The sequence below is a fragment of the Drosophila rhopaloa genome, unplaced genomic scaffold, assembly GCF_018152115.1.
Source record: "Drosophila rhopaloa isolate 14029-0021.01 unplaced genomic scaffold, ASM1815211v1 contig_190, whole genome shotgun sequence".
NCBI lineage: Eukaryota > Metazoa > Arthropoda > Insecta > Diptera > Drosophilidae > Drosophila > Drosophila rhopaloa.
The window spans coordinates 3,925,012-3,941,637 of record NW_025335073.1 but is presented as its reverse complement, the minus strand read 5'-3'; the positions used below and the strand labels follow the sequence as shown (position 1 = coordinate 3,941,637).

Here is a 16,626-nt window from a genome sequence, read left to right as displayed (position 1 = left end):
TCCAAGGCTTGAACGCGGCGGAATGCAGCTAGGGAAACATTGACCGTGCTTAGCATCGACCGTATAGAATCGGTATTATCCTTTTGCAATCTTGGCAACGCATGGATTGCGCTGACGAGTCAAGGATTATTGTACCTTTTCATCAACATTCCCCAAGCGACTGCATAGCTTACATCTGTGAGCTGCATTTGACGAATGTCATTATCAGGGATGATTGGCAGTGAATCCTTGAGAAAGTATAATTTTTGGCATTACTCAGATTATTGTTGTTATGTATTAGGCTTGTAAAGGCATCATAGTAGCCTGGCCAGTCCACACAAGCTCCGGAATATTTAGGCATGTTTACTCGCAACTCCGGTCCAAGCTTATCTAAGTCTTCGGCGAGAGCGCAATAGGCGTCCTTGAATTCTGATTGAGAATTCTTCGTGCCATAATTCGAATCATCAAGACCATTTAAATTCACGATCACCGAGTGTGTCTCCCGAAAAGCGTTTCGTAATTCCTCCACTTGCTCCAGCCTTTTTGAGATAAATTTTAGTTTTCCTCGGAACATAGACTTAAAGGATTGGTGACGATATATCCGAAACAGATTTCATGTTGACAAGTGTAAACTAAGGCTTCCGCAACTCACCACGCCAAATTATCATGTAATAAAGAAATCGGTAAATGCTTGTCTCACACACAACTTGGTCACTCCGTCGTTTCTTTACCGTTTGCAAGCTCAGTTTAAAAGCTAGAGACTTTAGGAATTGTATTTTTTAATTAATGTTAATTATGTTATGAGTGTTGTACAAAAATCGGAGCGGGCCGGATCAGGGGACTATATCATATAGGTCCCTCTGAAACAATTGTGCAAATAAATATACGAATATAGTAATTTAAAAAAATTTCAGAATTCCGGTTCTTATTTAAAAAAAATTTGACGACTATAAAAATCGCATAAAAATCGAAATCTTTTCTTGTTTTTATCCCTGATTTAATTGAAATTGAATTATCTGGGCAAGCGAAATTTGTTCTTTCATCGAAATATTTAATTGCTTTATATTTTTTATATTTTTAGATATGATGTCGAGCGTCCGTAAAGTTGGTGTTGCAGACATGACAACCATGTCGGAAATAGATGAAATTGAAATAAACCAAAATCTTAATATTCGTTACTGTAGTGACATAATATATGTATCCTTTAAATATACAAATGTTTGTAATTATATCCAATATTTTGCTTGCGGTATAGAAGACATAAATTTTAATTATTATTTTTATACGATATTAGGATATTCAACGTCAATGAACTCTTTATTCTAGTTACAGTTAATAGGTTGAATCGCAGTGTAGGGCACATTTTCCTTACAAAGTATATACATTCTTAAGCAGCATTACAAGGCGTGGCAATCTACCGTCTGTCCGTCTGTCCGTCTGTTTGGATGTCCGCCCTAGGGTCTGTTCATCCGTCCGTCTGTCCGTTTCTACGTAAACTAGTCTTTCAGTTTTGAAGCTATTGGGTTGAAACTTTGCAAAAAGTCTTCTTTCTGTTTCAGGAAGTTGTTTATTATACTCCGAAATATAGCATTAAATAAGTACTATTTATCAATTTAGTTTTATAAAACGACGACTATATCATAAAGCTGCCGAAGGAACGATCGAAAAATATATCAAAATATTTTTGCATTAATGTCTACCCAAACTATCCAAAAATGTGTCACTAAAATTTCAGAAGCAATTAAAAATATTTTTAAAGATACAGGAGAAACCTTACGATTTCGTATATCCGATTTTTGATATACGAAAACTTTAACCCTTTAAGACTACTTTCCAAAATAATAGAAAAAAGTATTCAAATATTTTTTTTTTTGTGAATAAATGCTTCTAAGCTCAATTATGTGTTTAGAAATAACGCAGAATCATCGTTAAGGTGAGAAGAAAGGTAAGCCGGCCTGAAGGCACGCTTGCGGCTTCGAGTGAAAAAAAAAACATTTTCAAGTAATGAAGATTTATTTTATTTTTTCTTATGGTATTCTACAAAACAGTTTTTATTCGCTGTGCAGCATAAATGTAGATTGCATTTCGTGCATATGCATTGCGTTTGTGAAGTTTTACAGTGCTTGCAACATCTTTTTCCACTGCTTCGATCCAACCAATGTGGGAAATGGTTTACCTGGTCAAACCGCAAGTCCGATATTAGATGAAAAGCATGGGGAATTTATTGTTCGTCCTGGCTGAAAGGATGAAGGATGGGTTTCCCATCGAGGTGAATTTGCATTGTTGGTATTGATTGGAGGACCCGGTAAGTTTTTGTTTTTATGTGTCATCAGCCCTGCGGCTATTGTTTTTCACTTTTACGACTTATCTTAGCTGGAGGGAAAGATAGGGAACAAATTATTGCATTTATTTATATTTATTGCATACAAGATTAAATTCTCTTCTGACATATATTTTAATGAACAAATTTGAGATGACTGTTAAAATATATAACAATAAAACTTAAAAGTTTTGTTTAAATCGAATATTTATTTCCTTTCCCAAAAAGTCCTCGGAAAGCTTCTAAAGCAGGCTCCCCCTTAAGGGTCCATTCTGGTTAGTTGTGTCAAAAAATAGGCAATCTTCAGAAATTTTGGTTTGAACAAAGAAAAAAACATAGGTACCTCAAACTTTTCAGGTATATATAGTGCTTCTTCGAACTCCTTCTCGTTCTTCGTTTTACATGCTCGGTTTCTGTATAATTACGACTGAGTATAACGGTAGTTATATATAGCATTAGAGCTGAGATACTAGAGCTGAGATACTAGAGCTGAGATACTAGAGCTGAGATACTAGAGCTGAGGATACTAGCCGGATATTGCTATTTAACTCGCCGTCCAAAAATTGTTGGTTTGTACAGATACAAATCATCTTTACTCATGAGATGTTTCGTATCTTATCTTATCTGTAACGTTAAAAAGCCCATTTGTATAAATAACACTTAAAACACATACTTTAAAATGACTTTAGCAATTGAGCTTTTGTATTATTTATAAAATTGTTTTCTTACATGGGTGACATACGCTCCAGTTTGCAGAGAATTTTCATCGGGATACCTTAAACTACATTCATAGCGATAGCAAACTGAATCAAAACAGTGTCTGTCAAGATTTATAGTAATGAAAAAACTTTGCGTTTTCAGGGGAATCAATAAATTTTTTTTTTTTTTTTTTTTTTTTCTGTCCGTCTGTCCGTCTGTTTCAATACCGTTTGCGAGCGCAGTTTAAAAGCTAGCGATCTGAAACTTTTACAGTCGTCCTAAAACAAGTGTACGCAGATCAAGTTTGAAAACCGCCCCGATCGGATATCTATATCCCATAGCTCCCATAGGAACAATCGGATATAACGTGCAAGAATGGAAGATATTTCGTGCAGTGTAAAAGCTATTGACATAAATCTTTCCAAATCTTATTTTTTTATGCGTACCTTAATCAGGGTAAAAGCGCGTAACGATCGGACGTCTATATCCTATAGCTCCCATAGGAACAAATGGTAAAATCGGTTAAAATTTAATGATTTTTAGGATATTTCGCGCAGTATACAAGCTATTGACATGAATCTTTCCAAATCGAATTTTTTTATGCTTACCTTGATCAGGGTAAAAGCGCGTGACGATCGGACGTCTATATACTATATCTCCCATAGGAACAAAAGGGTAAAATCGGTTAAAATTTAATGATTTTTAGGATATTTCGCGCAGTATACAAGCTATTGACATGAATCTTTCCAAATCGTATTTTTGTATGCATACATTGATCAAGGTGAAAGCGCGTGCCGATCGGACGTCTATATCCTATAGCTCTTATTTATTTACGCATATCTTGATTTGGGTAAAGGCGCTTGCCGCTCGGAAGTCTATATCTTAAAGGAGATAGGAAAAATTGTTAAAGGCTGCGAAAGTATCCCTTTTTTTCTATTTGTATATGACATTTTTGCGGTATAAAAGCAATTGACTTGAAACAATGCAAATCTAGTTTACTTATGTATACCTTATTCCTTTCGCTACTTTTTCACTTTTAGCAATTTCGGCAAAGTCTGCAAGGGTATTAAAACTTCGGCTTGCCGAAGTTAGCTTCCGTCCTCGTTAGACATGTTTTTGCTGTCGTTGACAAAAGGATTTTTTTATCTTCAATTACAACTCATTTTATAAGCCAAAATATGGCCAAAATTTAAGTAAAAAATTACTCTTTTTATGAAAAGCGGTACAAAAAATTCATTTTTTAATTAAAAAACACATACACTATCAGAAAAACTTTGGTAATTTGATAATATTTTGATAAATCTGAGCACGTCAACAGGATTTGTTGTAAATAGGTCTTCTGAACTTCGAACATGGTTTACTGGAAATAAAGATAAGTTAACCAAGCCGTCAATAAAGCTACTTTGGCTATAGCTAGTAGTATATACGATTTCGTTCATGGATCACGTAACTCCAGGTATATTGAAATCACTTAGAACTGACAATTGATCGTTATCGGTAATATTTAAAAATGATTTCTTAGCGGACTGGGATTGAAATAATATGTATGCTCAGACGATAGTAAAATATATGAGCACGTGACATATATAAAATAACCAAGAAACGACAAATTTAAGCAAATAAATTTCAATTCAAGAAATAATTGTTCCCACCTGAGGGCACGACAACTAAGACTCCACCTCAGGTGGTCAGTTCAACTGACTTCAGCCAACATCGGCCCCGTTATACGCCTAACAGGCTTTAACTTATTTGAAGGGGCGCCAATTTATGGATGGTCCGCCGAAAAACTTTTATCTCGCTCGACCCTGACCGTGCCGTCCTCCCCTACGTGCCTGGCGACTATTCTCTAGGAGCCATTGCTGGGGCGGCAGGTTGACTTCGGCCACGGCGACGAGATCTCCCTCGGTGATGTTCGTCTGCCGCTGGTGCCGCTTTGTAGGCCAAGGACACATCGCTGCCAGAACACTTACCTGGCCTGAGAAGCTCCTGGTCCCTCCGGATTGCTGGTGTGGCGAACAGCGGCCCGCCTATCAGCATGTGACGGAGGTCAGCGCCTCCAACGCTTGGTTCGTTGCTGATCGATCTGAGTTCATCATTACCTTGATTCCCTCGAGGTTTTGTTTTTTTTTTGTACTAATATTTATTAAAGCGTTGATCAACCAACTTAATGGCTATAGGTCAGGAGGTCATTAAACGAAATTTCGTATTAAGCAACCAGGCTACACACTTTAATAACAAGCTAGCATCCATTGGGGTTAAAGCTAAGGTAAAGGAGACACGAGGACAGTCATTGTATTTGCTAGAAGACCACAACGGAAAAGAGCAAGGGTTTTTTTTATGCAAAAGATCTTTGGTAAAGTACCCTTTTTCAGCTTTCATCTCCTCCCAAAATGTATGTCAATAAAACCTATGGTGTGAGGGTACGAAATTAGTTGACCCAAAATTCAAACTTAACTGTCGTCAACAACAGACTTGTCCATAACAGCACTTAGAGTGCGGTTTACCCTAACAACGATAGTTCCCCTTGGTCTATGATCTGGCTACGTTCACAATTGACAAATGTCAAAACTCGATCTGGCAACCTGGTAAACTTCCAATAGAATATTTCCTCTCAACCAACGCGTTCTTTTACGATTCGTTCAGCCAAGCGAACAGACGCATAGCTTACAGCGAAAGGTTCTGAAAGTCAACGCGTGTGCAACATATACCACGCGCTCAAAATTTGTAGCCATGCCGGTGCACTAGTTCGGTTCCAATCTAACTCTCCCGTCCCATCTAGTTACATCTGGATCAACCCCTAAACGTGCAAGGAGCCAACTCGCGCTCGCACTTTGATCAGCAAATTGTGCGTGATTGGGGCGGCGTTGATCTCGAGCGCTGACCTACACCAAGGGAGTCACTTTGGGCAGCAACATAACCCCACATAGGCTCGTGTGCAACATAACCTCACATCGGCAACCCTCGTGCACATAAGCTCACATTGGCTCGGTTGTATACCGCGCGGCAGCACAATCCACAAATCTACGAAAGTAAGACGTAAATCCTAAGATCCTTTGGACTTCTTTTCTATCTGGCGAAATTGAAAAATCAACCTCTGTTCGAGTTTTCTCAACTCCTGGCTACTACCAATTTCTAAGATATATCCCATTAAGTCTATATTTCGCTTTTGATCATTTCTTATTTACCAGAATTACTGCTGAAGCAAACTCAGATGTACATGGCTTAATTTTACCTTTGTCAAGCCATTCTGAACCTGGTCTTTGACGATATTCTTATCGCCAAACGCCTCGGATGTTGAGAATTCTCTTTGGTTCGAAGTCCTCTTTCATAAACAAAATCAACTCCGCATTCTTTCGTGCTAATCATGCGCAGGCTTCAATACCCTTGGCGAAAATATAGAACCAGAGTTGTTTACCATAATATCGACCATGTCTAAGATCACATTTGTTATAATGTTAGTACCTGACACTCACCATTTCCGGTTCAGATCGCTGACTTCAGACTAGCAACTCCTACCACTAATTTCACTCCTACTCCACATTAAACACAACTTATCTCCTGCACCTACAAGTTATTTTGAATTCTCTTCCAGACTCGATCGAGGATTGATGATATTGCTTTGAACTTAGTTTTCATCCTTAACGACATTTGTTACCTTCTCTGTCTTGACTTGCACTCTGGTATTTAAATTTTTTTCTGGCCCTTTTTTTTAAATTTTTTTTCTGAATGCACAGCATTTGAAGAATATTGCGTTAAAATTTTAGATTCATCCGACTAAAACTTCCGAAGTTATGGGCACTTGAACGTAGGTGAGTTTGCTGGATTTGTTGCAATTTCAAAGTCGGTGAACACGATCCTGCAAAGTCTACTGGACGAATCGTTTTGAATTCTTGAAAATAGGCGTTTTTTTGGACGAATTAACCATACCCCCCTTAAAACTTCTGTTGAGCCAAACCAAACTTTTCCAATCCATGATGTGCTACGCCCAAATATATTTGCTGCTTCATTCAGCAATTTCTTTCTACTGTGCTGCTTCCAGTGTCCTGTCCATTGCTTTGGTTAATATATATACTAAAAGAATATAATGTATTCACAAATGTAATGTCTCCGATTAAATAATAATAAATATGTTAACGCCCTTGTGTCTTCAACACTGCTTGATGTTAATGTTACCCCACCAACTTACATACAACTTGAAAATACCAGACTTTCTGTCAATACTCTTGTCCAGCCTATCGATTAATGATGTCGACTCTGTTCGTCGTCCTCACGTGTGCACCGCTTTTTCCAGTTTCACACATATATTGAAGACTTTTAAACTGAAAAATGAGTGTTGTCGTTTCCTGCAAAAATCCGTGCACGACTTTCTCTTTCTCTGTCTATCCCGTTCAGAAATGTCTAGTATCGGAGTTAATCATTATCGTTAATCGTTGTAACTCTCCCGCTCTCTCTTTTTTCGTCCTGTCTCGTTACGAAATGGCTAGCATCAAAGTTAATCGGTGTTTCTCACGCTTTTCCACTCTCCATATTCTCTCATTAAAAATTTTTTAGGGCTGAGGTTTTTAGTCCGTTATAGTTGCACAGTTGTTTAAGTAAGAGTGATAATGACATTATGTCATGTTATCGTTAAAAAACTGTAAGATAGTTATCTTGGCTGGACATCAGAGAATTCCCTACCATACATGTCATACAATTTTTCGTGCAAAGTGTCTTGGCTAATAGTAGCCTGGTTTGCGATGTCATCGATAAGAGGAGTGGCCTACGCTACCACTGTGATGATTGCATCGTATATGATAATCAGGCAATATCTATTAGGCGGGTCACAAAAATATGTGTTCAGGTCCAACAGCTAAAACATATCTTTGTTTCACGACTCGTCCCAGAAATTTCATCAATGGCTTATATCCGTTACAAAGTATAAATTGATGAAGGTTAAACCATTTAAATTTTGTGTAATTGACATTGCACTTAATAATAATAACTAAAAAAAAAACACAAATCAAAGACAAGTATGAGTCGACACAAAAATCGGACGAGTGTCGGCTCTCTTTACAGCGGAGCAACGCTTACCTATCATTTGTATCAACAAAAGACACGGTGAATCGAATTCCTCCAAAATTGATCGAACGCGAGCATTAACCCTAACCCCGTTTGCTGAACTTAAGCCATTAATGAACGGGTTCCTTCTCCCCGTCGGTGCTATCTACGACTCAAAGCATGGCATGCGATAAATCCGCTTCCCCTGCGACACACCTTTCCCCAGATCAATCGCCTATGTGCTTGGCTACGGTTACCAGCACAGTAACCTCACTAGTCATTGCAACCGCAACAACAACAACAACTGCAACTGTATTAGCCGTACTCACGCCACCATCGATAGATTTGCAATTCTGGAGGACCAGTCCTATGTTCTGCCCGATACAGAAACTAAATCGGAGAAGAGAAAGACAAAGCCGCCTCAAATTTTTTACGAGAACTTCCAACTCCCAACTTCCAATTATAATAGATTATTTTATTCCCTTAACAAATTTCAATATTTATGAGACTAAAGTCCAAGTCAAACACGAAGATAAGTTCAGAATTCTGACTATGACAACAAAAGAACACTTATCAGCTTAAAAGCAGCAAAGGACAACAAGTAGTAATTAAGAGACGTACAGCCAACAGAAGTAGCTTATGCACTTAGGGAGAACGGATTTGAAGTAAAAACTGTTATTAACATAATTAATAGAAAACGACGCCCTCAACCCTTATTCAAAGTGAAACTGGTACCAGCGCTTAAAGGTTTTGAAAAGGAATGAAGTACATACCATCTACACGTTCAAGTACTTTGTTCACCGCAGAGTCTCTGTTGTACAATGCACAAATTGCCAAGAATTTGTACACACGAAATCTTACTGCACGCTTCGCCCCGTATGTGTAGCTTGTGGGGAGCTCCATGGCTCTGCGTCTTATTTTCAAACGTTTCCAAGAACGTACCTTTAATGATGAAATATTACCTGCTGCCTCCTACCAACCTATTGAACAGACAGGTACCAAAATGAAAATACTGATATGTAACATGCAACAAAGTATGCAACAGTTTAAGCATGGAGACGACCATGTAAAGTCTGATTAGAAATCAAGATATCTTGATTCAGTTACTCCAAAACTAACAACGTGTAATGCTAACGGCAAAAACTAACGAAATCGCCGTCATGCTCCTTTCTGAAACACACCTTACAAACAAATAAAATTTCCAAATCCGTGTGTACTTGTTCTGCAGTACAAGTCATCCTGACGGAAAAGTACATGAAGGCACCTGAATTTTAATCAGAAACCGCATAAAGCATCACTTGTCCAAATATAACTCTAGCGGCTGTATACTGTCTAAAGCACAGTTCATGAATTACTTCAACACACTAGGCGAACACTTCATAGCAGCAGGAGACTATAACGCCAAGCACACGCACTGGGGATCTCGCCTTGTGACTCCAAAAGGAAGGCAACTTTACAACGCCATTATAAAGGTTGGCAATAGGCTGGACTGTTTTTCACCTGCTTCACCCACATACTATCCAACAGACCCCAGAAAACGGGCAGACCTGATTGACTTCGCAGTTACAAAAATAACCCACGCACTCTAATCAGCGCCAATTCATTGTCAGATCTATCACCACTCGGACCACTCGCTTGTGCTTCTTAGTCTACACCAGCGGCCAAAAACCAAGGACAATCCTTCCAAATTAACATCAAACAGATCGAACTGGCTCAAATTTAAAAAGTTCGTTAGCCCGCACATTGAACTAAACCCATGGCCGAACAACGTAGATTACATAAACAGCTTCACCAACACACTCGAGTCCGTTTTGGTCCCAGCGGCTCGAGTATCAACAGTATTATTCGCCGACTAGCGAATAAATTTCAATGAGCAAAAGTGTAAGCATGTTATATTTACATTAAACAGACTAGACTGCCCTCCGCTTACATTAAACAATACTGTGCTGCCTCAATCCAACGAAGTGACGTACCTTGGCGTACACCGTGACAGACGACTAACTTGGCGCAGACACATTGAAGCCAGAGAACACACCTAAAGCTGAAGGCTGTTAGCATAAACTACCGCTCTTCTCTTAGTCTGAACTTCAAGATACTGCTCAACAACTCAGTCCTAAAACCAATCTGGACATATGGCTCTCAATTGTAGGGCAGCTCCAGTAACGGCAGTGTAGAAATTATGCAGAGATCTCAATCGAAGATCCTCAGACCATCACCGGTGCACCGTGGTACGTTCGGAACGATGACATTCAGGGAGATCTGAATATACACCCTGTCAGAGATGAAATAGCGCAAACCATGGAAAGATACTACAATAAACTGACACCCAAACCAAAAAAGTGCACTTTTTTGTTGTGATTGCAATACATTTTTGACTAAAAAATTAAAACAATCCAAACGCACCGAATATATTAAAGCCAGTGTGGTTTAAAAGCAGACTGATCATTTGCATTGTTAGCGTACCACTTGAGTCGCTAAGCCACTTGACGTTCACGGACAGCGCCAGCTCTGCCTAAGCTACCTTTTCTATTTTTACTAACCCTAGCGTATTAACTCTTTGTGTGGGAGACAATTATGATGACTCTGTACCTTTGTATATCTTAGAACATAAGCAATGCAATGTATTTTTAACTAACAGCCCCATACCACTTCTTTGCTATGGTGCCCCCCTTGACTCTGAAAAACGTGTATATAAACCCGACCTTTTGCCCTAATAAAATCAGTACTCAAGCAATACTTGTGTATTCAACTACTCTGCGTTCTACGAGTGAGTATCGCTGTGTCTTTGGCCCTCATACGCATGATCCCTCCGAGTTAAACCAATTTAAGTGTTGGTTTAGCAACCTATCGTCACTAGAGTATGTTCTAGGGGCAACCATTCCTATAAATAATAAAAATAAAACAAGAGAGAACGCTATAGTCGGGTGCCCCGACTATCAGATACCCGTTACTCAGGTAAAGGGAGTGCGAGGGAGATGGAGATAGAAACTTTGATCACGCAAAACTTTTTAACGAATGGTCCGATTTGAAAAATTTCTTCTACATTTCGATAGGTATTGATAAATACAATAAAACTGTATTTTTACTTTTTCGAAATATTTAAATTTTTAAAATCGTATATAAGCGATTGTGGGCGTTAAAGAGGGCGTGGCACCTTTTTGAAACAAACTTGCGCTGCGTAGGAACTCCTAGAATCTGCATGCAAAATGCCAATCTTCTAGCTTTTATAGTTTCCGAGATCTCAGCGTTCATACGGACGGACAGACCGACGGACAGACAGACGGACAGACGGACAGACAGACAGACGGACAGACGGACATGGCTATATCGACTCGGCTAGTGACGCTGATCAAGAATATATATACTTTATAGGGTCGGAAACGCTTCCTTCTAGCTGTTACATACTTTTGCACGAATACAATATACCCTTTTACTCTACGAGTAACGGGTATAAAGGCTTTTATTTTCTTCGCTCGTTGCAAGTCGGTAGGCGAATGAGCAGCGCAAAAAGGAAATACGAATTTGGTTTTTAGTTGGGCCGTTCTTGTCTAACTTTTTGCGCAAGTGGTGAGCAAATAAAAGTTTTTTGGTGAATGCAAGAAACGGTCAACTATTATTTGCGAGCTCTATTCTTTAAACACGGTGTAAAGCCAGGGGAGTGCTCGGATTAACCAATATCACAAAAGACTCCATTCATTTCACTAGTCCGTCCAATCCTGGAGTACTGTTCACTAGTTTTGAGTACCCATATATAGACGATCTAGAGACTATGCAAAAGATCTTTTTACTATTTTCTCTACTGGGCCTTAACTGGAATGTAAGCCCTATTTTACTATCTTACTCTAGTAGAGTTCCTCTAATTAATCTACTATCCTTATCAAACCGATGCTTGCAATAGAATTACCAGGAATTATATTCCTCTTTCTTTGAGCTTTTGTAGTTTTCTTATTTAGACAATGATATTTCTAAACTTCTCTGTACCCAATAGAATTACCAGGAATTATGTATATTGCTCTTACTTTTGACCATTGTATTTATCTTACTTTGTTTCGTTTGTATTTGTCCGTTTCTATATTGTCGTTTTTCACTTCCCGCGATCTCGTTTTTTACGCCCCATGTGGATTAGGGCTCCACGCGTATCAAGCACTGTTTGGAGGATACTCCCGTGCCTTTTGTTTGCATGCTCACCTTGGACCAGTCCATATAAATGTTGACGACACAAGGTGTGGAATATTGTTCTATTCAATGAGTGATGGAATAAACACTTTTTGTATAGGGGGAGTAACATAGTAAATTTTATTAGTTTAGTTGTTCTTTAGAATAAATGAATGGTCCTTATAGCAAGACAGCCTCTTCACGCAGCCTCAATGCGGGTCATTACCCTTGTTGCATATGTATAGAGGTAACTCTACCCCTTACCTATTGTGTGTAGTGTGCGTTACGTTTAGTTCCTTGGGTGATGATGCGTGATCGAGTTCTTAAGAGATTATGATTGGAATGTACTCGGTATAAAGATTATATGGGATGTGATGTGTGTGTCTGCTAAAACTGTTGTACAGAGAAGCCTATCCGACGCCCTTCGATAACTTCTCCAGTTGATGTCCAGAAATAATTCAAGTATTTTCGAATCTCACCAGCAGACTTTGGGACAGTGGTGCTTATGATATCGACTGTGGTGTTTAAAATATCCGTCTGATGGGGATCTTGGGAAATCGAGGCGTAATTGAAAGTTATAGCTGTCTTCGGATTTATCTCGGAGTCGGTCTGAGTTATTTGAAATGGATCTCTTGGCTTAATAATAATGTGCCATATAACTCCCCATATTCTAAATTGAATCGTCCCGATGTAGTTGATAAGTCAATTGGACAATGATATTTTCTTTGAGTGTTTTTTCATTGTTGGGAATATTACTTTCTGTTTGTATTTCAATATGTATTAGCCTCGGTTTATATATTAAATATATTTTGTATTTAATAAAAAGCATGATAATTAAATATATAAAAGTAAATATGGTCAATAATAACGTAATTGGTATTTAAGTTTGTTTAAATTTATGAGAGAGTTCCTAATCGTTTAACATGTTATTTTCGGATATTAAGAAGTCAGTATATTTTCTAGCATGATGTATTACAATATCTTATTATCTACGTTAGTGTAGGATTTATTATTAATTTTAGAGGTGCCATCAATTTTTTGTAAATTCACAAGATCGTAAGTAACCAAGCGGAGACAGTGTTTTCTGAGTGAAATTTTTTTATCTTTAAATGCTTTTTTGAAATCATCAGATAGAGCTTTTATTTCTTTAAATATTTTAGAATTAAAAAAAAATTGATCGTTTTTATTTGTATAGTGGGTATTATTTTTGAGATAAGTATTTTGATCATTTTTAATTCGTTGGGTATTTCCCAATGTAAATTCTGATTGTCATGATTGTTTATGAATTCTGTTTCTAGATTAATTATATCTCTATAAAAACTTAAATTAGATTAAGATTTAAATCATGGTTTGAATAATCCATAATTTCGGATTTAGTAGCATCCAACAATAATAGGTACATTATTGAACTCATTATCTGGAGTTTAAGACAATTTTTTATTATTAACATTTAATATTACCTTTTTAAATCGTACGGTTTCCTATTTAATCACTTAACTACCTTTTTTATCAAGAATTAAGCTTATTTATTTCCTCGTATTTTTTCGTAAATAAGTTCACCTACGTGATTTCATTCCTATATTTATACCCGTTACTCGTAGAGTAAAAGGGTATATTGTATTCGTGCAAAAGTATGTAACAGGTAGAAGGAAGCGTTTCCGACCCTATAAAGTATATATATTCTTGTTCAGGATCACTAGCCGAGTCGATCTAGCCATGTCCGTCTGTCCGTCTGTCTGTCTGTCCGTATGAACGCTGAGATCTCGGAAACTATAAAAGCTAGAAGATTGGCATTTTGCATGTAGATTTTAGGCGTTCCTACGCAGCGCAAGTTTGTTTCAAAATGGTGCCACGCCCGTTCTGACGCCCACAAGCCACAAGCTGTGGCCACAGTTTTGATGCTATTATGAAAATTTTAATTGATATCAATACCTAATAAAAGTTTGCCACGCCCACTCTAACGCCCAAAAACCCATTAAACCCAAACACTGCGCAATACAATAGCGCCATCTAACGGATGACTTTGGAACAGCTGGCCAAGGTGCTAATTCGAGCGGCGAAAAACATACAAGAAGGCAAATTTATATTAAGTTGTTTAGCTGATAATAGTCGAGGCACTCGACTATAGCGTTCTCTCTTGTTATTTATTGTGAAAATTCAACATTTTCTCTTCTGCCTAATTGTCAAATTTTTATTTTTTTCAATTCATTTGTTAGTAATAAAGTCAACTGTCAAATTGCAATTTTTTATAAACTTCGATAGTTCTTTGTATAAATTAGGCCAATAATAAGTCGGGTTATTTTTTATAATTTTTATAAAGCCCTTTATGTGCCCTACAATGCGTTTCTGTGATTATTAGCGATTTGTCTTCAGTGTTTCTTCAATGTGTATAAAAAGTTTTTATAAAATTATCTTTGAGTGTTTTCTGAATTTTTTTAAAGTCTTCTAAAGTACAAGATTGATATTTAATTTTCTGGTGTATCATACTCAATTAAAGGTCTAGTATTTTCGAATATATTAATCGACTCCTATATTGCATACCTCCCCGTTCCCATTAGCAATTGTTGCTTAAGGGGGTATGGTATTATATTAGTATTGGTATTGGTATTATATTATATTCCCATTAGCAATTGTTGCTTAAGGGGGTATGGTATTATATTGTTTTGGCCCCTTTTTTATTTTTTTTTTCTGAATGCACAACATTTGAAGAATATTGCGTTAAAAATTTAAATTCATCCGAGTAAAATTTCCGAAGTTATGGGCAGTCGAACCGTAAGTGAGTTAGCTCATTTTGTATGCGATTGTCGAAAACTTTAAAACACTCTCCTGAAAAGTTGAAATTTCAAAGTCGGTGAACACGATCCTTCAAAATCTACTGAACGAATCGTTTTGAAATTTTGCACACAATTTCACGACGTGATCCCCAGTGGATATGTTTGGAATTATAGTCTTCTGCTGCTATAAAGCGATGATCGACCAAGTAAGTTGTAAAAGTACATGAATTGTCCTTGAGAAATTGTAAAGCGAGGCGGGCAGTAGACTGCGGCTACTTTCTAATTGCAAAACTTTGCTGAAAGTGGTGTTTGATGCGTTCCCTAATAAGGATGCCGGTTCTGCAGTGGGCTTTACCGTCTCGATAATTTTTGGGGTAGAAGGTGTGCCTCCTATTTGGAAGTTGTATGTGCTTGTGAGGTGCGTCTCTATCAGTAGCATATTGTCGATATGATTTTCATGCAGGAACTGTGTTATTTCAAGTTTGAGCCAGAAAATGCCATTGGCGTTCCGCATGGTTATTCATAGATTTACCATCAATTATTTTGACTCCTTAGCTGCAAGGAACTCCAACAGCATCTTCTAGTTTTTAAACGGTGTTTGCATGGTCGTTTCATGAAGGATATAAATTCCATCATACTTTGTTGCATAGTAAGCATCATTGCTTCCAGTCTCAAAACTGTCTGGACTGGAGTGGGATTTCTGTTCCTGGTCGAAGGGCATCAGCGTATGAGAATCCCTTCTGGGTAGTTAGCTGACCAAATGAAGATCATGTAGCCGTCCCGAAAACAACATAATTTCGTCCCCGACCACGGCAACAGTTTTTTGTGACCATGGCGTTCGAGCTTTTCTCCCTTATGTAAATTGGTGGGGGCCGTGGTTTCGGTTGGGTCTCTTGACCCAGTTCTGGTTGAAGCTAGGAGAGTAAATCTGTTGTTGTTGGATCTCCCGGGTAGTTCGTTGTGTTTTTGCACACGGTTTATTTTTTGGCTTAAGCTTACGCTTATTTTGGATGTAGCGATCCATGCCGGTCTGTATAGCCGGTCCCGCTTGCTGAATACTGTTTTGGTTTTGTTTTGTTGATATATTTTTAGTTGACGTTGTGTTGGCGCTGCAGTCGACGACATCGCAGTCGATTCCGCTATAAGAGTGGATGTTGTTGGTTTTGCTGCGACTTTTGGTGCGATTTCAGAAGGTTCGAATCTGATGGTTTTACACGTCGTAGGAGTGGACAAGAACGTGCCCTTGGGGTATCGACTGTCAGTAGGGCCGGGTTACTCTTTGTAGACGTTTTTATGCACTTCGCTATCGCACATAGAGATATACGATATAAGTCTATTCTGCTCACGGAGCTTAAGCGCTCTTTATATGGTTCGTCAGTCATTGAACTTTTAGCATGGCACTATTATACAAATTTGGCACACGTTTTTATCATATCACTGATTTTTTTTTTAGCGTCTTTTCGCCTAATTTATATTTTACCAATTTAGTTTTTTTTTATAGTTTATTTGTCTTTGCGCAAAACACATCCGTCTCTTCGGCTGCAAATCTTTGATTTGCCTTATTTATTGCCGCATTTAAAATCTCTAGCCGACAATCACTGGTTTTTTGAGCTTGGTTTTGAGGACAGTAAGAAGTTCAAGAGATTTGAGCTTATTTGGACT

General features: G+C 38.0%; 1 protein-coding gene across 2 annotated transcripts in view; it reads left to right on the top strand.

Annotated features, from left to right (window-relative positions):
* LOC108041495 (unconventional myosin-VIIa) overlaps positions 1-16,626 on the top strand; it is a 1,185,777-nt gene that overhangs the window by 95,646 nt on the left and 1,073,505 nt on the right. For both annotated transcript variants that reach the window (XM_044459306.1, XM_044459307.1), the window contains exon 2: positions 1,061-1,176. In XM_044459306.1, coding sequence (XP_044315241.1) covers positions 1,063-1,176 — 114 coding nt within the window. In that variant the 5' untranslated portion in view covers positions 1,061-1,062. The remainder of the gene's footprint in view (positions 1-1,060; positions 1,177-16,626) is intronic.